At 33.6% G+C, this 26,295-nt stretch overlaps 1 protein-coding gene across 1 annotated transcript in view; it reads left to right on the top strand.

The window, feature by feature from the left end:
- Positions 1 to 26,295, top strand: part of ARAP2 (ArfGAP with RhoGAP domain, ankyrin repeat and PH domain 2) — a 220,798-nt gene that overhangs the window by 136,927 nt on the left and 57,576 nt on the right. Inside the window, exons 22-26 of the mRNA XM_051967002.1 lie at positions 10,809 to 10,972; positions 16,864 to 17,076; positions 22,980 to 23,085; positions 24,778 to 24,925; positions 26,114 to 26,182. Coding sequence (XP_051822962.1) covers positions 10,809 to 10,972; positions 16,864 to 17,076; positions 22,980 to 23,085; positions 24,778 to 24,925; positions 26,114 to 26,182 — 700 coding nt within the window. The remainder of the gene's footprint in view (positions 1 to 10,808; positions 10,973 to 16,863; positions 17,077 to 22,979; positions 23,086 to 24,777; positions 24,926 to 26,113; positions 26,183 to 26,295) is intronic.

Below are 26,295 nucleotides of genomic sequence, written 5' to 3'. Positions count from 1 at the left end.
AAAACTATAATAGTGGGAGATCTTAACCTTGCACTCTCAGAATTAGATAAATCAAACCAGAAAATAAATAAGAAAGAAGTCAAAGAGATAAATAGAATACTAGAAAAGCTAGATATGATAGATCTCTGGAGAAAATGTAATGGAGACAGAAAGGAATACACTTTCTTTTCAGCAGTTCATGGAATCTATACAAAAATTGACCATATATTAGGACATAAAACCCTCAAACTCAAATGTAGTAAGGCAGAAATAGTAAATGCATCCTTTTCAGACCACGATGCAATGAAAATTACATTCAACAAAAAAGCAGGGGGAAGTAGACCAAAAAATAATTGGAAACTAAATAATCTCATACTAAAGAATGATTGGGTAAAACAGCAAATCATAGACATAATTAATAACTTCACCCAAGAAAACGATAATAATGAGACATCATACCAAAATGTATGGGATGCAGCCAAAGCGGTAATAAGGGGAAATTTCATATCTCTAGAGGCCTATTTGTATAAAATAGAGAAAGAGAAGGTCAATGAATTGGGTTTGCAATTAAAAATGCTAGAAAAGGAACAAATTAAAAACCCCCAGTCAAACACTAAACTTGAAATTCTAAAAGTAAAAGGTGAGATCAATAAAATTGAAAGTAAAAAAACTATTGAATTGATTAATAAAACTAAGAGTTGGTTCTATGAAAAAACCAACAAAATAGACAAACCCTTAGTAAATCTGATTAAAAAAAGGAAAGAGGAAAATCAAATTGTTAGTCTTAAAAATGAAAAGGGAGAACTCACCACTAACGAAGAGGAAATTAGAGCAATAATTAGGAGTTACTTTGCCCAACTTTATGCCAATAAATTCGACAACTTAAATGAAATAGAAAAATACCTCCAAAAATACAGCTTGCCCAAACTAACAGAGGAAGAAGTAAATATCCTAAACAGTCCCATCTCAGAAAAAGAAATAGAACAAACTATCAATCAACTCCCTAAGAAAAAATCCCCAGGACCAGATGGATTTACATGTGAATTCTACCAAACATTTAAAGAACAATTAACTCCAATGTTATATAAACTATTTGAAAAAATAGGGATTGAAGGAGTCCTACCAAACTCCTTTTATGACACAGATATGGTACTGATACCTAAACCAGGTAGGCTGAAAACAGAGAAAGAAAATTATAGACCAATCTCCCTAATGAATATTGATGCTAAAATCTTAAATAAAATATTAGCAAAAAGATTACAGAAAATTGTCACCAGGATAATACACTATGACCAAGTAGGATTTATACCAGGAATGCAGGGCTGGTTCAATATTAGGAAAACTATTAACATAATTGACTATATCAATAACCAAACAAACAAAAACCACATGATCATCTCAATAGATGCAGAAAAAGCATTTGATAAAATCCAACATCCATTCCTAATAAAAACACTTGAGAGCATAGGAATAAATGGACTTTTCCTTAAAATAGTCAGGAGCATATATTTAAAACCATCAGTAAGCATCATATGCAATGGGGAAAAACTGGAACCTTTCCCAGTAAGATCTGGAGTGAAGCAAGGTTGCCCACTATCACCATTATTATTTAATATCGTATTAGAAACACTAGCCTCGGCAATAAGAGTCGAGAAAGATATAAAAGGAATTAGAGTAGGCAATGAGGAAACCAAACTATCACTCTTTGCAGATGATATGATGGTATACCTAGAGAACCCCAGAGATTCTACCAAAAAGCTATTGGAAATAATTCATAATTTTAGCAAAGTAGCTGGCTACAAAATAAATCCCCATAAATCCTCAGCATTTTTATACATCACCAACAAAACCCAACAGCAAGAGATACAAAGAGAAATTCCATTCAGAATAACTGTTGATACCATAAAATATTTGGGAATCTATCTACCAAAGGAAAGTCAGGAATTATATGAGCAAAATTATAAAAAAGTCTCCACACAAATAAAGTCAGACTTAAATAATTGGAAAAATATTAAGTGCTCTTGGATCGGCCGAGCGAACATAATAAAGATGACAATACTCCCTAAACTAATCTATTTATTTAGTGCTATACCAATCAGACTTCCAAGAAAATATTTTATTGATCTAGAAAAAATAACAACAAAATTCATATGGAACAATAAAAAGTCGAGAATCTCAAGGGAATTAATGAAAAAAAAATCAAATGAAGGTGGCCTAGCTGTACCTGATCTAAAATTATATTATAAAGCAGCAGTCACCAAAACCATTTGGTATTGGCTAAGAAATAGATTAGTGGATCAGTGGAAAAGGCTAGGCTCACAAGACAGAATAGTCAACTATAGCAATCTAGTGTTTGACAAACCCAAAGCCCCTAACTTCTGGAAAAGAATTCATATTTGATAAAAACTGCTGGGATAATTGGAAATTAGTATGGCAGAAATTAGGCATGGACCCACACTTAACACCATATACCAAGATAAGATCAAAATGGGTCTATGACCTAGGCATAAAGAACGAGACTATAAATAAATTAGAGGAACATAGAATAGTTTATCTCTCAGACTTGTGGAGGAGAAAGAAATTTGTGACCAAAGATGAACTAGAGACCATTACTGACCACAGAATAGAAAATTTCGATTACATCAAATTAAAAAGCCTTTGTACAAATAAAACTAATGCAAACAAGATTAGAAGGGAAGCAACAAACTGGGAAAACATTTTCACAGTTAAAGGTTCTGATAAAGGCCTCATTTCCAAAATATATAGAGAACTGACTCAAATTTATAAGAAATCAAGCCATTCTCCAATTGATAAATGGTCAAAGGATATGAACAGACAATTTTCAGAGGATGAGATTGAAACTATTACCACTCATATGAAAGAGTGTTCCAAATCATTATTGATCAGAGAAATGCAAATTAAGACAACTCTGAGATACCACTACACACCTGTCAGATTGGCTAAGATGACAGGAAAAAATAATGATGAATGTTGGAGGGGATGCGGGAAAACTGGGACACTAATGCATTGTTGGTGGAGTTGTGAACGAATCCAACCATTCTGGAGAGCAATCTGGAATTATGCCCAAAAAATTATCAAAATGTGCATATCCTTTGATCCAGCAGTGTTTCTATTGGGCTTATATCCCAAAGAAATACTAAAGAAGGGAAAGGGACCTGTATGTGCCAAAATGTTTGTAGCAGCCCTGTTTGTAGTGGCTAGAAACTGGAAAATGAATGGATGCCCATCAATTGGAGAATGGCTGGGTAAATTGTGGTATATGAATGTTATGGAATATTATTGTTCTGTAAGAAATGACCAGCAGGATGAATACAGAGAGGCTTGGAGAGACCTACATGAACTGATGCTAAGTGAAATGAGCAGAACCAGGAGATCATTATACACTTCGACAACGATATTGTATGAGGACATATTTTGATGGAAGTGGATTTCTTTGACAAAGAGACCTGAGTTTCAATTGATAAATGACGGACAAAAGCAGCTACACCCAAAGAAAGAACACTGGGAAACGAATGTGAACTATCTGCATTTTTGTTTCTCTTCCCGGATTATTTATACCTTCTGAATCCAATTCTCCCTACGCAACAAGAGAACTGTTCGGTTCTGCAAACATATATTGTATCTAGGATATACTGCAACATATCCAACATATAAAGGACTGCTTGCCATCTAGGGGAGGAGGTGGAGGGAGGGAGGGGAAAAAAAATCGGAACAGAAATGAGTGTAAATATAATGTAATTATTAAATAAAAAAATTAAAAAAAAAAAAAAACATATATTGTATCTAGGATATACTGCAACATATCTAACATATAAAGGACTGCTTGCCATCTAGGGGAGGAGGTGGAGGGAGGGAGGGGAAAAAAATTGGAACAGAAACGAGTGCAAAGGATAATGTTGTAAAAAAAAAATTACCCTGGCATGGATTCTGTCAATATAAAGTAATTATTAAATAAAAATTAAGAAAAAAAAAAGAAAAAGAAAGACTGATTTGAGGCAAGAGAAGGTAAAACTCAACTATCTTGAGAGTCTGATATTTCAGAGTTACAATCTAAGTCTGCACTGAGGAGGAATGGGGAGATGAGGAAGGTGTGTGATCTCTGGGAAAGATGCCCTATAATATTTAATATTAATAACAATATACAACATAACAGTATAATATGGTAGCAATGGAACTGCTACAATAAAGAAAACTATCCACAAACCAGCAGCTTTTGAGTAATTTTATCATTTCAAGTAATCCTTCCTTCCTCTCTTTGGACCCTATGCTAGATTTCTCCCCTACTTGTCAAGCATATGACTCTTCATTTGCCGATTTCTAAATAGCTATTCATTGAGCAAGGTTTCCTTTTTTGTAACATCTTTCAAAGAATTTTGTGTAATTATGAAATATGTGTGGGAAGCACCTTGTTGGATGAGGATCTTTAAGAAATTATTTTGGTCTAACAAACCGTTTTTAAAATAATTGACAAATAGGTCACATCATTCATACATCTTATTTTAGCTTCACTACATCTTCTTTCAATTATGTGATGATAAAGATGTAGTCTCCGTTTATTCTCTTCAAATATGTTCATCGAAAGTGCTCTGTGGTGTGTTGAATAATCCCATAAACATGTTATATAGATAAATGAATGGAAAAAGCATGAATCTGTGCCTTACATTGAGGATATAAATAGATAAATGGAAACTGTTCCTTCTTTCAAGGAGCTTACTTTCGCCTGCTAGGGAGTGCTGATATGATTAGATTTATGCTTTAGGACAATCATTTGGGCACCTCGGTAAGGCAGCATCCATCCTAAAACTGGTAGACGAGTAGGAGGGTCTTACAGTAGGTCAGCTAAGATGTTAAGTGATTATATGGGAAGAGTTCTATAAATGAATGGTTAGGTAGCTTTATAGACGTGAAAGTGAAAACATATATAAAAGAATTTGCAGACCTTAGGCCATAAAATTACTGATATGATTTTCTTTTTAAGATTTGTTATATTGATTTTTAAAAATATATATAATTGTCATCCAGACTTCTTGGTTAGTCATAATCCACATGAAAACCAAGTTTGAAAAGGGAAATATTCTTGCAATTTTTTTTGTAAATCTATCCCTAAAGAAAACAATTTTTTAAATATAAGGAAAAATGTTAGAATCGTTACTATTAATGAAATCTTAGTTAATGAAGCTATCAGTTATTCATAAAAATGGAGATAGATATTTCTGTGTATGAGAGAGGAAGAAAAAGAGGAGGAAGAGGAAGAAAGAAGAGAAATAATATGAACCATTTGAAACTCAGAGATAAACCAGAATTCCCACTTGAACTATTTCTTCCAATTTCCTTCCTTTGCCAGCTCTTATGCTAGAATTGGATACAAGAACAAAATTGAGTCTGAATTTCACCTTTTCTTCCCTGCTTCTGTCTACCCTTTGTTAGAGATGCTAATGACTAGTAAAGTGGCCAAAAGCTGGCAGCTGTATTGCAAATGATCTAGCTAATTCATAAACTAGAAGTCAGGAGGGACTGGAATAATCAAAGCTTGGATATATTCTTGTTTTTTAGAATTCACATTTCTTCCCCCGATGCATATATGTCAGTACCTTCAGATAGAATAATATTGCAATAATATTTTTCGCTTATAGAGCACTTTTGCTCCTAAAAGCTCCTAACAGAAGGTATTCCAGATGGTATCTCTTTAATGTGTACTCTTTGTTTTTAAAAGTATTATTTTGGAAAGTAAATCTTTGTTGCTTTCCCTTAAGGGTTTCTGACTACTATTTGAAGCTTTTCTACAAATGGTAGGACCTTACTTTTATGTTTTTTTCTGTTAACCTTAAGAAATCTTTTGTAAAAAATAAAAAAAAATAACCTATGAATTTATTTAAGTGTTCTTGGTCTCTGGGCTCAGTTGTAAAATAAGATGGTGGCTGAAGATATCTCTTGTCCCTTCTAGCTCCAAATCTTGTGACCTATTATAGTTCAACTAGGAATTTTGGCAGGCATTATTTTAGACCATTAAAGCCAAATGCTGCATATCACTAGAAATCAGAGATGGTTTTCTGCTTTGATTGGCATTTTCAAAACATTACAAAACCCTTTTTTGATCATTTGAAAAAAATTTGCTGAAATGTGTCTCTGGTTATGGAGATCTCCCAGCAGTCCTTCATGTTTAGTAACCATAGGATTTCTAATTTGATAAACAAATCTATTACTGTGCTGCAGCTGAAAGGGCATTATGTTGTAATAAAGAAACATGAATACCTCAGCATGTGTTTAGAGGAGCACAAAAGATGACTTTTTAAAATCTGTGGTTGACCTGTGATAAAGCCTAATACATTTGATGATTTTGGGGACCAAATGGACTTTAATTTTATTTATAAATTTCATGCATAATAAATGAAATAAACCTGAAAATTATAGAAATTGAAGAGCATTCATTATTAGTATTTCAACACTTTTAAAAACTTAATTCATATTTCTATTTTCTTATATATAGAAACAGTAATATCAAGACTCTTGAGGCCAAATTTTCTAAAAGTAGTTTTTAAATGGTGCATGTAATTATAAGTTAAACAGTAGCTAATTCCCCGTGATGTCAGCTTGACTGTCGAGGTGCCTTGGAAATTTAGTGATTAGAGACCATTTCATGTAAAAATAACCAAGATAAATAGGATTTTTTCCAAGTAGGCTATATGAAGTAAGAATGAGTGTAGCAGAGGTACATTATAAAATAGGCTGTATAGTAAATGAGTGACAGAAAATAATTGGTTATTTAGCATGATTTGCAAAGATGAAAGTATATTTATTTCACCAGTGTCCTACTTTATCGTTCATTGTGGAATGGGTTCTCAAAGGATTGGGTAGTATTTCTTAAAAATGCATAATAAAATAGAAATGAGCCCAATCTTCTCTAAGTGTAATTGAGTTGGAAAGGATTAGGATGCGAATCCGGTATTGGCTTGTGCATTGTTGTGTAAAGGACAGTCTAGTTAATCGATTCTTTACCAGACGTTTTGCCATCAGATCATAAAACTTTGGACACTTTTGAAAGGGATTCTCTGATTTGATCCTCACAAGAGTCCTGTGAGGAAATTTTATAGAGGAGGAAACTGAGCCAGATGGGTGAGAGTGACTAGCCAAGTCAGAAAAAAAGCTCTCTGAGGTCTTCCTGATTCCAGGTCTAGTTTGCCTAGATTAGGTCTGCCTAATTGTCTCAGTCTCCATATGCCATATGCCCTGATGCTATTATAATGATTGTTTTTTCTTAGTTACTCCTGAAGACTGTATACTGAATTTAGGAGATTCCTGTTATGTGATGGTAGAATAAGTACCCTCTCAGAGATTATCTGATAGCTCTTCTTTAATCCTGATACTTGGCTAAATTGACTCAATTTAAATTAATTTCAGTTGACTCTAGATTAGAGTCAATTGACTGTAAATTAACTTCAGTTGACTCTAAATATTTATTTCTTCTTCTTCTTTGTGTATACTTATTTGCTTGGTTTCTTTTTTTAAATCCTGTAATTATAGCTAGCATTTCTAGATTATATTCAATAATCATGGTGTTAATAGATGCCTTTAGTCTTGGTCTTTTTTTTTTTTTTTTAATAGCTTTTTATTTACAAAACATATGCATGGGTAATTCTTCAACACTGACCCTTGCAAAACCTTCTCTTCCAAATTTCCCTTCCTTCCCCCCACTTCCTCCCCTAGAAGGCAGGTAGTCCAATACATGTTAAATATATTAAATCCAATCTATGTATACATATTTATACAGTTATCTTGCTTCATGAGAAAAATAGCACCTAGAAAGAAAGAAAAAAACCTGAGAAGGAGAACAAAAATACAAGCAAACCATAATAGAAAGGGTGGAAATGCTATGTTGTGTTCCACACTCATTTCCCAGTGTTCTCTATGTGGGTGTAGCTGACTCTCTTCATTTTTAAACAATTGGAACTGGTCTGAATCCCTCATTGTTGCAGAGAGCCACATCCATCAGAATTGATCCTTGTATAGTATTGTTGAAGTGTATAATGATCTTCTGGTTCTACTCATTTCACTCAGCATCAGTTCATATAAGTCTCTCCAGGCCTTTCTGAAATCATCCTGCTGATGGTTTCTTATAGAATAATAATATTCCATAACATTCATGTATCATAACTTATTCAGCCATTCTCTAGTTGATGGGCATCCACTCAGTTTCCAGTTCCTTGCCACTATGAAAAGGGCTGCCATAAACATTTCTGCACATGTGGGTGCCTTTACTTTCTTTAAGATTTCTTTGGGATATAAGCCTAGTTTTATTCTTGATCTTATTAGAGAGCCTCTATTTAATTTGTATTACACATAATACTGACTCTTTTATTTAGATAGATGCTGTATATCATTTTGAGAAAAAGTAATTTATCCTATTTTGTATATGTGTGTAATAGAAATGAGTATGATATTTTCACCAATTCTTTGTCTATATCTATTGATATAAATCTTATTTTGATTATAATATGATCCATTAGGTTAGTAGTTTTCTTGATATTGAACCAAACTGGCACTCTTGCTATAAATCATAACTGATAATTATAAACATTCCCTGTTATATGTTATAGTAGTATCTTTGTTAATATTTCATCTGTACTTTTTGTCATAATTTTCACTTGTGATATTGCCTTATAGGTTTCTTTCTCTTACTTGTCTGTACCTGGCTTAGGTATCACTGTTATATGCTCTTTGATATTATTAAAAAATATATTAGCAGAATGCTTTCTTTTACAGTTTTTGTATAAAGTTCATGTAATATTGAAATTAATTGTTCTTGAATGATTGATATATCTCTTCTGCAAATCCCTCTGGTTATGCTGATAATTTGCAGAGGGGGGAGTGTAAGGAAGTTCATTTGTGATACATTTATGTTTTTTACCCTATGATTGATTTATTTAAATTCCCTATATCCTGATATTTTAAACAATATATTTTATAGTCATTTAACTTAAATTATTAATTTTGCCAGGAGATCATTAGGAAAATGGCTTCTAGTCATTTCCTAAAATATTGTTTCATTTATTATGATTTCTTTTTTGTTGAAATCGGCAATTTGGTTTTCTTGTTTCTTTTTTTGTACTAGAAGGATTCCTTTTTCCCCCATAAAAAGGGGAGAAAATGTCTAATGTACTATGAGATTGTTAGAAACGTGAATATCATTGAAAAATTTTGCTTCCAAATCTTTATTCTTTGACTTTATCCCCTTTGTCTGACTTTAGCTTCTCATATAATTAAATTTAACCTTATTCCTATTTTGTTCCATACCCAGCCTTCTATAAAACTACTCTTTGCTTCAGTCACAGTGGGTTAATCATTTTCTTACAACCTTTTTCGTATGCTGCTTTATGTTATAGATGTAGGTAGAAATTCCTGAACTCTCATCCCTCATTTAGATTGTAAACTCTTGTGAGACTTAAACTGAGTCAGCAACTTTGTGTTCCCTTACTAAGTTTTCATGAAGTAGGTGCTCATTATCGTTCTTTGGTGAAATAAAAATGGAGTCAACTTTCGGCTCTAGAGTTACTTTATTAAAATAACTTTTCAGCTTTCATTATCTGATATGACAAGTTTCCCTGGGGATGTCATAGAGATAATTTGACATTCCCACAGTCCCTTCCTTGAAATCACCGTGTCATATTCTGTTTCCGTTGACATATTTTCTTTTGCGATATTCTAACTGGCGTCGTATTTGGATAAGTTTTATAGAGGGCAGTTTCTTACCAGACATTATTAAACCCAAAGTAACTACTGCACTGAATGGCGTGATATTTTAGGATTTACTCCCTGACAGTGTCGGTGATTCAGAAGTTAACTTGTCTATAGTCATTTCTGTCATTCACTGGTATGTAAGCAGACAGTTAAATCTCTCATCATCAGGCATTCCACTTGACTCGAAATAAAATGGGAAGTTGGAAACTGTCACTGTTAATTCAAGCTATGCAGATATTAGAGAATTGACATTATCTTTTGAATACCTTACTTTACTTTGTGAAGCAATTATCCCTCTCTTCCCTCATGCGGCAGCACGGTCACAAGTATTACCAGCTAGATTTAGATCCAAGAACCTCAAATAAAAAACTGTATGGATGGGAATCAGAATGGGTATTTCGTGAAGAATTTTCCTCTCATACTTTCTTATTCAGACCCTATCCTAAACTTCTGGGCATAATACAAGATCTAGTTTTTGATTCATCTTTCTTTGAAATGCAAAAACCTAAACATTTTGTTTCAGATAGGAGTGTTTATTCATGTTTTGTTCACTTTAATGACGAGGAGGATCTGTGTTAAAAGATGAGAACATAAATGATATAAGAAAAATGGAAAAGAATGGAGAAGTTGAGTAGAATTTTTAAAATGCTAAATGATGGCAGTCTTCAGAAAGAAAACTAGTGTCTTTGGCCAACACATTGTGGTCTCAAAAATGAAAATAAAATATCCAGAAATCTTTCTGAATTAAAATGAAAGACTATAGTAGTACTTCAAGAAAATAGAACTAAAGAGGTAAATGTAGGAAGTATGTGCTATAAAGGAAAAAAAATTCATTCCAAAGCACATTTGCATTCCCCTTTTTGTTCACATTCAGGCAAAAGCCCTCTGTAATACCAAAAATATCTTGTTGATTCTGTATCCTGTGTGTATATTTGATTTTATCATTTATATGTTTTTCTTTTTATTTTCTTTGATGCTTAGCTTTTCATATTTTTAAATTTTTCTTATAGCTTTTCTAGAAGAATCACTCTCATTAACAAAAATTCCCTTTCAAATGTTTCTGAACTTTGCAGAACATTATACATCCATGGTCATACTAAGTTGGATTTCACAGTCTGGCATACTGCAATTGAAAAAGCTGCAGGTACAGATGGTAATGCATTACAAGACCAGCAGCTCAGCAAAAATGACGTTCCCATTATAGTGAACAGCTGTATAGCATTTGTTACACAGTATGGTAAGTATTTTCTGAGATCTTTTTCAACTCACAGTATCATTCTTAGCCTTTGTAAGTAGTGCCCCAATTGGAGTGGATTAATGTATTTGTGTTTGAAAAGACTCCCCCAAAATGGAGCTCCTGTTGATTTCCTTCTAGTGACTCCCCACTTCCCCCCGAATTTCAATGTATAAAATGTAATTTGAATTTTTTTTTTGGTTTCTTTTCCTTCTTTTTAAACATCTGGTAAATGATTTCAAGAAAATGTCTTAGGAATGATAGAAAATAAAACTGGCATTTGAATATAGGTTCCAATTGTTTCTCCAAGTGCTACTATTCTGCTTTAGTCATTCACTATGTCTCTTTCATTTTTGAAAGTGTTTTCAGAAGTGGCAGTTTTAATTTTCGATAGACTATATATATTAATAACAGCGTAATTGTGTGTTTCCTTTTATTCTCAAAAAATTAATTATTTTGAGTCAGATGTCTATCTAGCATTCTTGATGCTATTCAAGAAAAAAAGTGATCATTACATTTGACTTACATTCAGCAATAATTTTTGTTTAAATCATGAAGTTTTTGCGTTCTTTTTTTTTTTTTCCCATGTTTTTAGAAATGCCCTGAACTGCACTATTTTCCAACATTCTCTCTATTCCTACTATCTGTTTTCCATTATTCTCAGTGCCAAAAATAAGTTTGGGAACCTTAGCTAGGCAATTGGGACTTAGTGTGATTATAGATGTAGCTATGATTAAGTACTTTATATACCTCCACAAACACATTTGCTATTGCCTTGTCTTTTGTGTCAAGATGATCCTGGGTTCTTGCAAGTGCTACCATAGTGGAAAAAGCTTTAAGCATGGTACTTCATATCCAAGGACTAATCTGGTTAAGAACAAAAGAGGTTGGCCACTGGATGTTGTGTTCTGTGACCATGACAACCCATTCACAAAGAAAAATACACGATTGCTTTCAGACCGGTTCAGCCATCTCTCTGCTTTTTGGCAAGGATAAAATGTTGTAAAGCAGGGCAGAAAATGTCAAGAGCTGTAGTTCTTTAAAATAATCTACACTACAAGCTTACCTGCTGGAACCCTCAATTTCTGCGGATTGACAATTTGATAGACTGTTGGCAGAAATAAAATCATAGACTTAAAGAAAGTTTCAGAATGGATTTGCAAGTTCTCATTCAAGTGTTCTTAACTTTTGTGGAATGCACTCCTTTGACACTCTGGTGAAGTTTGCTAGAGACCCTTTTTAATAATACTATTTATAAATGCATAAAGTAAAATGCATGGGATTACAGCAGGAACCAATTTTATTGAAATGCAGTAAAGAAATTATTTTTTAAAAAAAGGTCAAGAATCTAGGGGAAGAACATCTGGTACAGTAAGAGATGAATTAACGTGTTCTCAAAGTTGGTCTTACTTTGCATTGAAAAGCTAAAAAGGATAATTTGTAGGAGGTTTAGTCATCTAGCTCTGAAGAATTCATGTTTAGGATAGGCAAAAAAAAAATCCTAAAGAAGTTGTGCAGTTATCTGTCGGTGAAGAGAATTTACATATAGGACATGACTTGATTCTCTGAAACTAAATAGACAAATCAACTAAATTTAATACTTGGCAATGTAATGATGAAAGGTGTTTGAATAAAAAGACAAAAATATTTTGGAAAATGCTATTTGAGTTTAAGGAATGAACCAAGACTAAAAGTTTGCCTCTTTTCTTGCATATTTCGAATATCTTATTTAAAGAGAGTCCCAGTGCTTTAGACATTATGTACATCAAACAACATAACAAAAGAAAATAAAAGTGCTCTGTCCAGAGTTAGTCATTTATGTGTCATCCAATAATCAACAGGATCAAGCGAAAATGAAAACAAATGCCCAAATACAAACCAAATGGTATCCGTTATTGTGACCCAACTTGATTTATTTATAGCAAAATATTGTTGTTTTAATTTTTAAAAATGGAATCCTATAATATAAAAGACATTTTCATAATGTTTTAAGACATTTAAATACCTTAAGAGTTTAACCAATTTAAAAACCATCCCAAAGTGGAGATCAAAAACCATCCAATTCTTGGTTTCTTTGTCAGATGGAAAGACATCACACAACATTAGTTTAATGTTTACATTTCTCTGTAAAATAAAGAAGATTGTTAGCAATATTGTCTTGACAAAATAGCAAAACATGATAAAGAAATAAATGAACTGACAGAAAGGATTGGCAAGATATAAAGCAATGCCAGATCAAAATATAGATGAGACTTGAATATAAACTAAAAAAAGTAGAGGTGAAACCATTTGAATACTAGACAGAGTAGAAAATACACCTAACAAATGGACACAGGAAATGTTGCTAGGTCATATCTATATAGATACAGAACAAATTTGAGCTGAATGAAACAAAATTTTAGAGGCGTACGGGGACTAATTTTTCACATAATTATAAAAAAGAAAAATTTAAGATTTAAATTTCATTTGTTAATGTTAACATCAAAATAATGTATAATATTTTAAATTAGAAATATAAATATACATAAAACAATGAAATATAATAAATTATTAATTTATAAGTAATTGAATTTATTAGAATTTTAAAATTGTTTTTCATAACTAAAAGAGGTAACTGAGAAGATATTATCATAAGTTATTACTCAAGCTTCTGACTCTTTACCTTTTCATTGGATGCCAACCAAAATGATCCCCTTTTTAGCTCTGATCTTCCCTGCTTTCTTCAGACCTTTTGCACGATGTCCATCCTTGTTTTTCTCCCTTCTATCCCTGTTAATTCTAAGATAATCTCCTTTTTGTACTGTATATATCTTTTTTTTAGACTTTTTTTGCCTATTACTTTTCCCATTAAAATGCAGTCTCCTTAAAGGGAAGGATCTTGTTTTTTTTTTTATATCTTTTAATTTTGTACTTAGCATAGTGTCAGATGCATGCACACACACACACACACACACACACACACACACACACGCGCGCGTTATGCTTAAAAACATGAGGGAAGAGGCAGGATTTTGCAGATGATCATCTAAAGTAATTCACATATTAGGAGTCACATAACAGGTACAGGAAAGAGAGTTTCCTGTCTTTTTTATTTCCTATTAATTAAAAAAATTGATTAATTATATTTGGATTATGCAAGATTCCTTCTTATAAGATGGATTTTCAGATATATTTTTGTTCAGAAATCCCTCTGATTATTAATATTGAAACAGACATCAGACTTATGTGCACTGGGCTTTCATAAATCCTTTAGGAAGGAATCTTAAATGGACATAGACAAGAATTACATTGGATGAAAAGACCCAAATGAGCATGATTTGCATTGGTGGCAGGATAATCACAATGATCAGTCACAAATACAAGGACGTATTGAAGTAGATTACTATAGTATTTTAGGAATAGCTAAAGAAGCATCTTAATTTTGCATTTTTTTTCATCCTTTTTAGAGATGCTCTGAATTGTGCTGTTTTTCATCATTCCCTCCATTCCTTCTATTTGTTTTCCATTATTCTCAGTGCCATAAATAAGTTTGGGGACCTTAGCTAAACAACTGGGACTTGGTCCCGGAGCACTAATCATTAGGGGGTGTTCTAGCAGAGTAAGTTCCCAGAATTTGTTCCTCTTCCAAAGTACCCCTTCCCTGATGTCCTGTACTTGTTATAAATGATTGATTTGAAAGTAGGTTTATTTTAGGCATGAAAATACTATTGAGCTCTTGCTTCCTCTATCAATTAACTTAAGTTTTGAGTTTCTCAATACTTACATGATTGACATTTTCTAAGTGATATGTCTTTGAAATTTTAACGTAAAAAATGTGACATCAGTTACTTTTTTCAATAAAGCTTTTTATTTTCAAAACATATGCATAGGTAGTTTTCAACATTCATCTTTGCAAAACCTTGTGTTCCCATTTTTTTTTTCTCCCTCTCCTAGACAGCAAATAATCCAATACATATTAAACATGTGCAGTTCTTCTACACATATTTCCAGTTATCATTCTGCACAAGAAAAATCAGGTCAAAAAGGGAAAAAAATGAAAAAGAAAACAAAAGGCAAGCAAACAACAACATCAACAAAAAATGAAAATACTGTGTTGTGACTACGCTCAGTCTCACATCCTCTCTCTGGATGTAGCGAATTGGTTACTTTTGAGCGGTCTGGTGGAAAGGATAACGCGTGTTCTCTACTGCGATGAAGTTGTTCAATTCATTCCAAAATTACCATGAAATTTGGCAGTAGTAAATGACAGAAAAGTAAATTAAATGCACTGATGGGTTTCAGCACATTTAAGTTATAATTGAAATATCTTACATATCCTCTTCATGTTGTTCTCCTTTCTTCTTTTGTCCCTCACCTCTTAAATTGAATAATATTTTAAACAAAGCAGCTATAAATTCCAAATTGAAACATATATCAAAACTTTTTTTTTAAAGGTTTACAAAGTCCCTTCTGTACAATAACCCTGTGGGTTGGTAATGACATTATTATTACATCCCTGATTTTGAAGGGAAAATGATTTTCTGAAAGAAGTTCAGTGGTCAGGGTATTTTACTATTAAAGGAGTCTCTAAGGGTAATAATTGTATGGTAATTGCCACTGATGGTGAGAATTTATCATTTATCAATTGTATTTATTATGGTCATGGTTATGTTTCTTTAGGTGTTACTTGTGTGTTCATTTATTATAATTATATTTTCATGTCATTAAGAAGTAATATTCTTGCATTTTGCACATATATATCTTTATGTATGTGTGGTCTTCTCTCAAACTAATATATTTAACTGTTCTGTACAAAAGTTGTTTATTTTGTTCACGTAATGCTATCTCTCTCTCACACACACACACACACACACACACACACACACTCCAATTAGAATTTTCCCATTACTAGTAGAGGTGAAACTTCGTTGAATATTTTTATATATTTGCAGTTCCATGAAGGCTCAACATTGTGGTCTAAAAAATGGGTGGGTTTTATTCAATTATTTCTTCTTTACTGTAGATATTTAGACATTCCTGAAAGAAAATATCTTTCTCATTGTTTTCTGTATTTATAGCGATTAAGATCATTTTGCATATACCCCTAAATTTGATCTGTGGCTTAGCTATTTTTCTTAATTGTTATTTAAAATTTTAGTAATAAGTCTAATGGAAAACTTCTGTTCATGAATTTTGTGCCCATGGAAATATATTTATGTGGTGGAAGAGAAAATCTAAAGTATGAAAAATTCAAGTTATTGGGATCATAGCCATTGGTCTGCATCATCTTCATACAAGCCAATCGTTAGGAAGCATAATAGCCAGTGGTCAAAGCTTTTGTGACAACCATTATTTTGAATTTCCTGCCTTTTGATGTAAACTACAGATTCTATCTGAGTTTGGGCATCTTTGGTCAGTTTTTAAACACAGAAGACACAGTTTGTCTACATCTGTTTAAAAAAAAATAGCAAAAAGTTTACAAATACATTTCTTTCATGAAGGTAACTGACCGTGTGTATACTTTAAATTTCAGCTGAATGAGGCAGCTAGGTGGGGCAGTAGATAGAGCACCAGCCCCAAAGTCAGGAGTTCAAATCCCATCTTCAACACTTAGCATTTCCTAGCTGTGTGACCTGGGATAAGTCACTTAATCCTAATTGCCTCAGTAAAAAAAAAAAAAAAATCAACTGAATTTGACTGGAATATGCTTCTAGTTTTCATTCTTGAGCATGTTAGTATTACTTTAGGTTCCTTATTTGGGAGGCTAGACAAGTAATAACAGATGCACACAGCTCTTTTGATAATCCATTCGTTCTTCTTTGTCACACAATATACATGCATTTAAATTTCATTCTTCACATCAGTTTATATTTTAATTTTAGACTTATCCTTGTTTTTTTAATCTTCTTCTGAAGGTTTGGGAAGCAAGCATATTTATCAGAAAAGTGGGGACTCCTTCCGTATAAGTGAGCTCCTGGAAAGCTTCAAAAAAGATGCCAGAAGCTTTAAATTGAGGGCTGGGAAGCATCAGCTAGAAGATGTGACCGACGTGTTGAAAAGTTTTCTGTCTGACATAGATGATGCACTTCTTACTAAAGAGCTCTATCCGTACTGGATCTCCGCGTTAGGTAATATATGCAGAAAATCAAGGAAAATGATATCTAACGGAATCTATGCAAGCAGTAGTTATTGTTATATTGTACTATTCAGGATTTACATTGATTTTTATCTTAATTTGATGCTGCACATTACATTTCTGAAAGTTGGTGAGGACTGGGTGAAGAGAATTATCTTGCAAGAGAATTTGTATGCATTTTTTCAAAGCTGGAGATAGAGACCTCAGTTCCAAAATTTGGTAGTAAAATCTGAGGTGGTACGTGGTCATTTGTTGGATTTGGTTAAATTTCACAGTGCCCGCTTACATGCACTCTGACTCTCATATAGAAGATCTCTCTTTGAAGCTGTTGCACCCTGGTGGGGTTCTTTAGAATGCTCATTTTTCTTGGCATAGGCTTTAAGAACTCATGGTAACTTAGATTCAGTGAAGAGTAAGTTTATAGTTCCAATTTCTTCATTTAACTGTTAAATCTTCCCCCTGTTTGTTTTAGCTTTTCCAAGAGAAACTGGTCCTTATTTCTTTTTTGTCCTCAGTTTCCTTGGACATCATTTATTGAAATTTGGTCAAACCACCAGAAAACCATTGAAGAAATTTACAACTTTAGCTTCCCTAGAATCTAGTGTTAAAGAACCAAGAAACTGAATTTTCTCCAATAAGTAACTTAAATATAATCAATGATGGGACTGAATTGATGACAGCGAGAGCTCGGTCCTTTGATATCAGCTTATTTAAAATTGCCCATTATTGAAGCTATAGCTAGTCTCTTATTTGGTAAGATTTTTATTCTATGTGTAGATGATAGACAACTTGGGGGAAAAAAGTTACTTCACAGGTAGATGTCATGAAAGAAGAATAACCATCGATAATTAGATACGGTCCTCTTTACCATTTATGGTGTCAATTATGAGGAGACAGAAAGAGATACAGAGACAGAGAGACATTCAGACAGAGACAAAGAGAGTGTTACTTAACTTCTCTTGGGTCCAATTTGCTCATGAATAAGATGGGGATAATAGCAATGATCTCCCCAGGCTGTGTGTATGTGTATATGTACTATAACATGTGCAGGTAAGTAAATATGAGAATTTAAAAGGTTATATTAGATGATTCTTATCTCAGGGTGTTTCTGTTTATTTTGCTCTTCGTGACACTTGGAGGAAATTTTTTTGTATATTGAATTTTCCCCATAGTTTTCTATGTTGTATGTAAAGTTCCTATTTGTCTTAATATCTTATACAGCATCTTTGATCCAAATCCATTTTATTGAAGCCCCCATTCCCATTGGCAGCTTGGAACTGAAAAATAGCAGTATATGACAAGTTTCATGCTACATCTCATTCTAAAAGCTCTTGTGAGATTGGGTCAAGATTCAGAACAAAATCCTCCGGCCTCTCTAAAGACGAAACTTCTCTCGGGTTTCCTGTGTTGATATTCCTAAAGCCATGCTGACCAATTGAACACCCCAGGATTCCCTGCAATAGTGAAGTCATATATTTGCAATAGTCTTGATATGGTTTGCCACACGGTCCAATATTCTCTGAAGTCTGTAGCTGAAGAATATTTTTGAGTATATGTCTTTTGGATAATGTTCTTTTCATTTTTCTTAGACTCACCTTAAAATTTATTTTTATAGTCTTTATATAAAAAGCTATATTTTCAGTTTCAAAATGTCCCATAAGATCCAGTTTTTTACATTTTGGGTTGCAACCCCAGAGAGGGTCTCGTAACTGAATAAGGAGATTATGAAATTGTGATTGGTAAATACTTAGTTTGTATACCTATTATATACCTATATATTATTCAAAGTTATAAAGAAATAAAAATTTCTTGAGCAAAAAGAGGTCACAAGTGTAAAAAGTTTAAGAAGCTGTGCTACAGAGGAAGTTTCTCAGAATGGTAATACCATTTAGCTATTATTTATTAAAGGAAATGCCCTTTAGAGTTTGAAATAAGGGCATTACCATTTTAATTCTGTTGCAAGTGACTAATGGCTAATGACTGATGATGTTATCAAGTTCTTTTTCACTTTTGCTTTATAGCAAAAGTTTATTTTGCTGTGATGAACCCCTCTGATAATCTGGTGATACCTACAGACTACTAAGAATAATGTCTTTAAATAATTGAAAGAAATGTTAAATTTCAATTAGAAATTAGTGAAAATAGAGGCGGAGGTTGGGGAGAGGAGGGAGGGAAAAAATTTGGAATGCAAGGTTTTGCAAGGGTGAATGTTGAAAATTATCCATTCATATGTTTTGAAAATAAAAAGCTTTAATAAAAATAAAATAAAATAAAATAAAAAAAGAAGTCAGTGAAAATAAAGATTTATTTTTCTTTTTTCCTATCCAAGTTTGTAGGTTTCCTGAGTGAGGAGAGCCATGTTTACTTAGATGAGTATGGGAAACCCAAGGAATCAGTACAAGAGAGACAGTTGTAAAGAAAGTTGTGGGGGGCAGCTAAATGAAGTGGATAGAGCACCAGCCCTGAAGTCAGGAGGACCTGAGTTCAAATGTGGTCTCAGACACTTAATACTTCCTAGCTATGTGAGCCTGGCAAGTCACTTAACCCCAGTTGCCTCGGGGTGGGGGTGGGGAAGTTGTTTGCCATAGAAGTATACTTGAAAAAGATTTTAGAGATTGTCCATCCCTGGAGATCCTAATGTCCTTTGCAGACTACCTAATACATTTACAGAATCACTAATGTAGAGCTGCCTTTTGTATGGAAGGCTAAATCTAACAAGGAATAGGAAGAATTGTGTTTTGTTTTGTTTTTTTTCCAGAAAGGTAAGGAGTAGAGAGGAAAATTCTTCATCTTTATATAAAACCATCATTGACACCTTATTCCTCAGGACGATCAAGTGAAGGATGCTTCTGGATTCAGATTTTCCCTTAGCTTTTTGATTTACAGGTCTCCAAGAACTTTTCTTTCTAGATACATTCAGTCCTTAAAACATTTTCATTCTTTTCTGTGTCATTCCTCCCAACCTCCCTTTTTAATTTCCTCCAACTTTCTCTACCATTTTTACTTCTGGAAGTAATGCTTTTAGTGGATTCTTGTGGACCAGTTGATTTACTTGTTTCCTTCACTTTTGCTCAGTCATTCCTCAACCTCTTTATAGTATAGATTCTGCCTCCAGCACTTTGGTGAAATCATTTTCTTAAAGATTATTAATGTAAAATCCAGGGCTTTTTTTTTTTTTTAAAGCCCTAGCATTTGTTTTAGTTTTTCAGCAGAATTTAACATTATAAACATTATTCTTGTCTTCCTCTGATTTTTTTTTTAATAAAATGTAACATATACATAGGAAAGTAATTTTGCACCAAAGTAAACAAAAACATTTATTAAATCCTTAATATGTGTCAGGCACATATACTAAGTGTATAGAATCACATAAAACTTCCTCTATCCCCAAGGGGCTTATTTCTTCCTATAGGCCAAAAGGAGTATCTGCAGGAGCATGACAGCTTTTGAGGAGGTGGGGAAGTCTGGACTATAAGGGAATGGAGGCTGCCTAGGGTCCTTCTTAGAACAGTGGTCTAGGTTCAGAATTAACTAACCTCAAGAACCATGTTCAGAGTGGAGATATTCTAAACCTTTAAATAAATTTCTCATTTCTCTACAAGATTAATTCTATCATTCTGATTATTCTTTATCCAATTCTGCTGCTTCTTTCCAACTCCAGAGACTTGTAAGCCATAAATTTATCTGATCACTTTTGCTCTCATTACTTCAACTCTTTATTATATATGTGTGTGTGTGTGTGTGTGTGTGTGTGTGTGTGTGTATGTGTGTATTATTTATAAATATTTATCTCCAAAATCAACCTCTTTTATCAACTCCAGACTGCTCACCCATAACTCATCATTATCCTTTTTCTTGAATTCTCTTAATCTAGTTTTTCCATCACCTATATGTTAAAAATATGATTCATCTTTCCCCCTTCTTTTTCTTAGCTCTCTTTTGTATCCATTCATCCTGTTACCATCTGGTTGATGTTGTTGGTTTTTTTGTATCTTTCAATGACCTCATAATGAGTCTCCTTGTCTCCATTTCTTTTCCTCCACCCATCAGTTCTACCTGTGGGTACGAGATGAATCTTCTCAGTACCAACACACAGTTGACTATTTCACTTTCCCTCTGAATAGCTTTACATGGTTTTTCTATAGCCCACTGAACAAACTTATAAGGTTATTTTTCAAGGCTCTCTACAATCTAATGGCATCTACTTTTCACATTCCATTTCATACTGCTTCCTATTATTATATATTCTCCATTCCAGCCAACTGATCGATTAGCAAACCAACCTGAAGCGCCGACACTTAGGATGCTATGCATTGTGCCAGGTGCTTTGGGACTGCTAAGCTGAGTTAAGACATAACTCTTATATTGCAGAGTTTACAGTCCAGTAAAAGGATGAGTAGTGAACCCAGAGCGCTACCATACCCAACGTTCCATGATAATGGCCCTGAGAGGGACAGTTGTTGTCAACTAGCTTAATTGGGAAATGTTTCCCATTAGAAGTGGGATTTAAGTTTGGCTTTAAAGGGGTAGTTCAACAGGTGATCTTGAGCCTTATGGGGATTAGGATTGTAAAGTTGATCTGTCTGTGATTTTAGTGTCAGTGTGGAGAGAATAGTTGGAAAGATATCTGGTTGTGGAAGGCCTTCATTGACAAAAAAAGATACTTGAATTTTACACAAGAACAACAGGGAAGAAGTGAACATTTGGGAGCTGAGAGTCCTGAGTAGATATAGAATAAGAAAGGTTATTGTGAAATGGAGGAGGAAGACTTTCTGGTGAAGTAGTAAGAAGGAACTGAACTAGCGAAGTGATAGTAACAAGATGGAAGAAGACATTAGTGAGAAATGCTGGAACTCAGAGGGAGCCGAACAGAATTTGGTAACTTCCATGAAATTCTTGTATCCCCTGACAAAAAGTGATCCCTCCTATTAATGTTTTTATATTTCCTGTGTTCAGAAGCTTTTAGTCTCGTTGGTTGGATTGAAGTTTGTAAATCTCTAATCAGTAAAACTAAAACCTTAAAGCATTTTCTATTATTTATATGTAGATCTTTCTGCATTGTCAGATATGCAGTACTCAGCCTATCATCTTGATCAAGAATAGATTCCCTTAGTTAATTAATCCATACAGGAAAATATCACCCAATACATGGTGATCCAACCCTTGCTTGTAAGGGTTCTTAAGAAGAACCCATTACTTCCTACTCCCAAACCATTATAATTTTCAGGTTTTTTTCCTGACATCAAACCCAAGTTTGCTTTTTGGCAATTACTACATATTGTTCTCAATTCTGTCTCCTGTGGTTTTCTTTCTCTTTCACACGATAGTTGTTCAGATCCTTGAAGACAACTTTTATATCCCTCTAACTTCTTTTCAATAAACTTAATTTCACCTCAGGTCCTCTATTGGCTCCTCATCTCATTTGCATTAAAGAGACTCTTTTACCTTCTTTGTAGCCCTTGAAATGCTCTCCAACTTACCAGTTCCCTTTCTAAATGGTGGTTCATGAATTGAATACAGTTGTCTCCCTTTTGTCTGATCAGGGCAAAGTACAGAAGATCTTTCATCTATTTATCCCTGTGGTGCCCGTTTTGAAGTTGGCTCTTTCACCTATATCACCCTTTCCAATTTGAATTGTTATCAACTGTTTAACTGCAGAAAATTTTTACCTCCTTTCCTTCTTAGGATTTGGTACTTGGCTGTGTACTGACAAACTTTAGAAATTGAAGGCTATTATCTTTTCACTTTCTTGTGTCCTCTCTCCCAAATCGTCTCTTCTTACACTCAGTGACTTTCGTTCCTCCATCAGAACCTCACAGACGTGTGCTTAATGTATGTTTAATAAATGTTTATAGAATCGCCTTGAATTGTTGTGATTTTCTTTTTCTTTGCCAGATAATCAGGATGACAAAGAGAGAGTTAAAAAATACAGTACATTTATCCGTACGCTCCCTGGAGTCAACAGGGCAACTTTGGCAGCTATAATTGAACACCTTTACAGGTCAGTATATTCAGAAACTTTTGGCTACATCATCATCAGTACAGTTTTCAGTATGTTTGTTTTCCAGTTCTACCGGTGTGATCAAAGGCCCGAATGTCCAAAGCTTTCAGTCTGGTTGGTTAAATACTGCTCCCTAGTATGTAGTCTTGGAGAATTGGAGAAGCTGAGACACCTTAAACGATTTGCTAGGACTCACAAGAATAATTCAGGGCCACTTTATCCACTGACATTATTCTACCCCACTATTTTTTTTTTTTTTTCCTTTTGGTCTTAGCCGATCCCTTCGACCATATAAAGTCCATTTTTAGTTTGCTGACAGACTTGCCATTTTTAAGCTATATACAGTGATGTAAGTCGTAATGACCAAATTAAACTTTGATGAAAAGGCTCTTTTGAAAAGAGTCCTGAGTAGAGTGCTTTCTAACATTTAAAGCGCCATATGGCAAGTTGTTATATGATTATATTAGCCTGACAGGCCGACCAATCGGTGTTTGAGTCACAAGCTGGCAGAACTGACTGAGAGGACTAGGATTGTTTATTTGAAGGATACACAGACTCAGATGGAAATCAGCCGCTCCACTTCCCATCCCCGCCAGCCCTGAAGTGGCAGCTCTGTCCATCACAGCCGGCCCTACGCTCCAGTGTCCAGCATCTCCAGGGACATTGAGGGGCTCCGTTAATCAAGGCTGATGGATACCATGTCAGTACCTCATACCAAGTGAGCCTTCTTCCCCATACACATATTTCTACTCTAGGAAAGGAAACATACAGGTAGTTCCTGTGTGATATATGTCCTCGGACTGAGTGGTACCAGGTATCTTGGGAAGCATTGAGCCCAGAGAAACGAGACATGATGTATGTCCTCGGACTGACTTGTACAAAGTATCTTGGGGAGCAGTGAGCCCAGAGAAAAAAGAGGCAATGACGTTTCTCCAGGGACTCTTCAGAATATGAGATTATGTACAGTGTGTGTGGTGCACTGGGGATTATGGATTCAGTTCTTTGGGGCTAATCATTGGACTTGTAATTTTCTGTGCAATATACTAACACTCCCCCCCACACATACATTGACAATGCACAACTTCATTGTCACGATAACAAGGTCAAAATGACAATGACAATAACACTGTCATAATAACAATAAAGTGTAAATTGCCTCAAGGTCACATAAGAATGATCTAATTTGGGAGCTTTATGGACAAACTGGTATTTCCAGCTCCATTAAAATTTACTCTGAAGACCCCCATTGCATTTCTCCTCTAGTTTCTCTCACCTGTTCCCTGTGATGATAAGCCAGCAGCCCTAATTTTATAATTTAGGAGAATCAGAAATCAGAAATGCTTTTTTTTCCAAGACTCTATCTCATTCATGTCCATATGTTGGAAAGGGTAAATAACTATATGCATCAGATTATTTATACAAAAAGAAAACCTTAATGTCATATAGTCTTGAAAATTATTTAACTCATTGCCTTGTTTATATTTTTACTTGTCTCCTCAATCTAAAATCTTTGGCTTATGAGATTATGTTTCATAGCACTTGATGTGCTTCATTAGGCCTAGACCCTCAATTAATATTTGACAGTGATTGTTGAAAGAACCTACAGTGATTTTCATCTTTCCTACCAGTTTTTTCTGTTGAGATACTGTCAAAATATTGTGTGTTTTAATTGGACATATTTATCTTTAACAGGGTTCAGAAATGCTCAGAGATCAACCAGATGAACTCTCACAATTTAGCAATGGTATTTTCATCCTATTTGTTTCAAACTAAAGGACAAACTAGTGAAGAAGTAAATGTAATTGAAGACCTTATTAACTATTATGTTGAAGTGTTTGAGGTAAATATGCATAGAGTATTTAATTCAGAAAATAATTTGGACGGCACTGTTTGTAACCTGGAATGTGAAATTTGTTTGTGATTGTGGTGTGTTTAAAACTTTATGGATCTTTTTTACAATTAGAGTATATTTTCTCAGAGTTTAAACTCTGTTAAAACTCTGGCCATTCATTTAAATTCAGGTGGGTTTTAGAATTTCCTTACCATCTGGTATACATTGGATAGAATAATTCTACTTATATAAATATGTGCTCATTAAATGTCTGGTAAATGTGTGGAATGAGTGAATTTTATAAAATGAGTAATAAATGTCATCCTGTTTAATTCTGGTGATTACAATTTGTGAGGATTTTTTATGACCCTTATTGGAAACAAAATGCTAAAATATTTATAAGATTTTTAAATTTGGCATATTGTAAAATCAAGAATGCAATCTTTTATCAGAATATTAACACCACAGTATTGTGAATCAAATTGGAATACCATATGGAATCTATTTTTCATGAAATTACTCTAAATTTCCTATTGAGAAGAAGATAAACTATTGTTAAGAATAAATTCTACAGCAGCGTTTTTAAAAAAGTTATCTAGGAATGTATTCCATAGTTTCATAGTTACATCTAGGCTACTTGGTTCTCCTTTACATCTTTTTTTCATATATTGTTACTATTTCTGTATGATTAAATGAGAAAATGAATGATTAAAATGAAGCTTTGTTGTGAACCTCTATATGAGAACTATAAAAATGTTGGAAATTTTCACATATACTTATCTTTCAAAATAAGAAAATAGTGCCCCACCCTTTAAAACAATGTGAATTTAGTCCACCTTCTTATTTAATCAACCTTCTTATTGATAGTATCTGTGCAATATCATGTCTTTTGTCAAAAGCGTCAGTAGTGTACAGAAACATATAGTACGCATGTAGATAATTTTTCTAAACTTGTTTAAAACCTTATTATTCTGGTGGCTTGATTCTGGCTTTAGTTTTTGGACCCATTACAATTGAAATAGCTGCTCTAATTTATTTTTACCTTGATCATTTTTTAATCAATAGGATTTCTGAACAATTTTTTTTAACTGATTAGCAAATGTGGCTATTTTTATTATCTAGGAATGAAAATTTTCTGAATTATGTTATCAAATTATGTTTTCAAATTATTATTTTTTTCATTATGTTTTCAAATAGGTTAAAGAAGATCAGGTCAGGCAGATGGATATAGAAAACAGCTTTATTACCAAGTGGAAAGACACTCAAGTAAGTAGTGACAAACAGATGTATGCAATACAGTTTGTAATAATTGTTATATTGTTAATTCAGATTTTTAGGTGTATTTATTTTCAAATTTTCTTTGCTTCAGAAAGTAATAT

The sequence above is a fragment of the Antechinus flavipes genome, chromosome 6, assembly GCF_016432865.1.
Source record: "Antechinus flavipes isolate AdamAnt ecotype Samford, QLD, Australia chromosome 6, AdamAnt_v2, whole genome shotgun sequence".
NCBI lineage: Eukaryota > Metazoa > Chordata > Mammalia > Dasyuromorphia > Dasyuridae > Antechinus > Antechinus flavipes.
The sequence above is the reverse complement of the archived record's forward strand: the minus strand, read 5'-3'. Positions and strand labels throughout refer to the sequence as shown.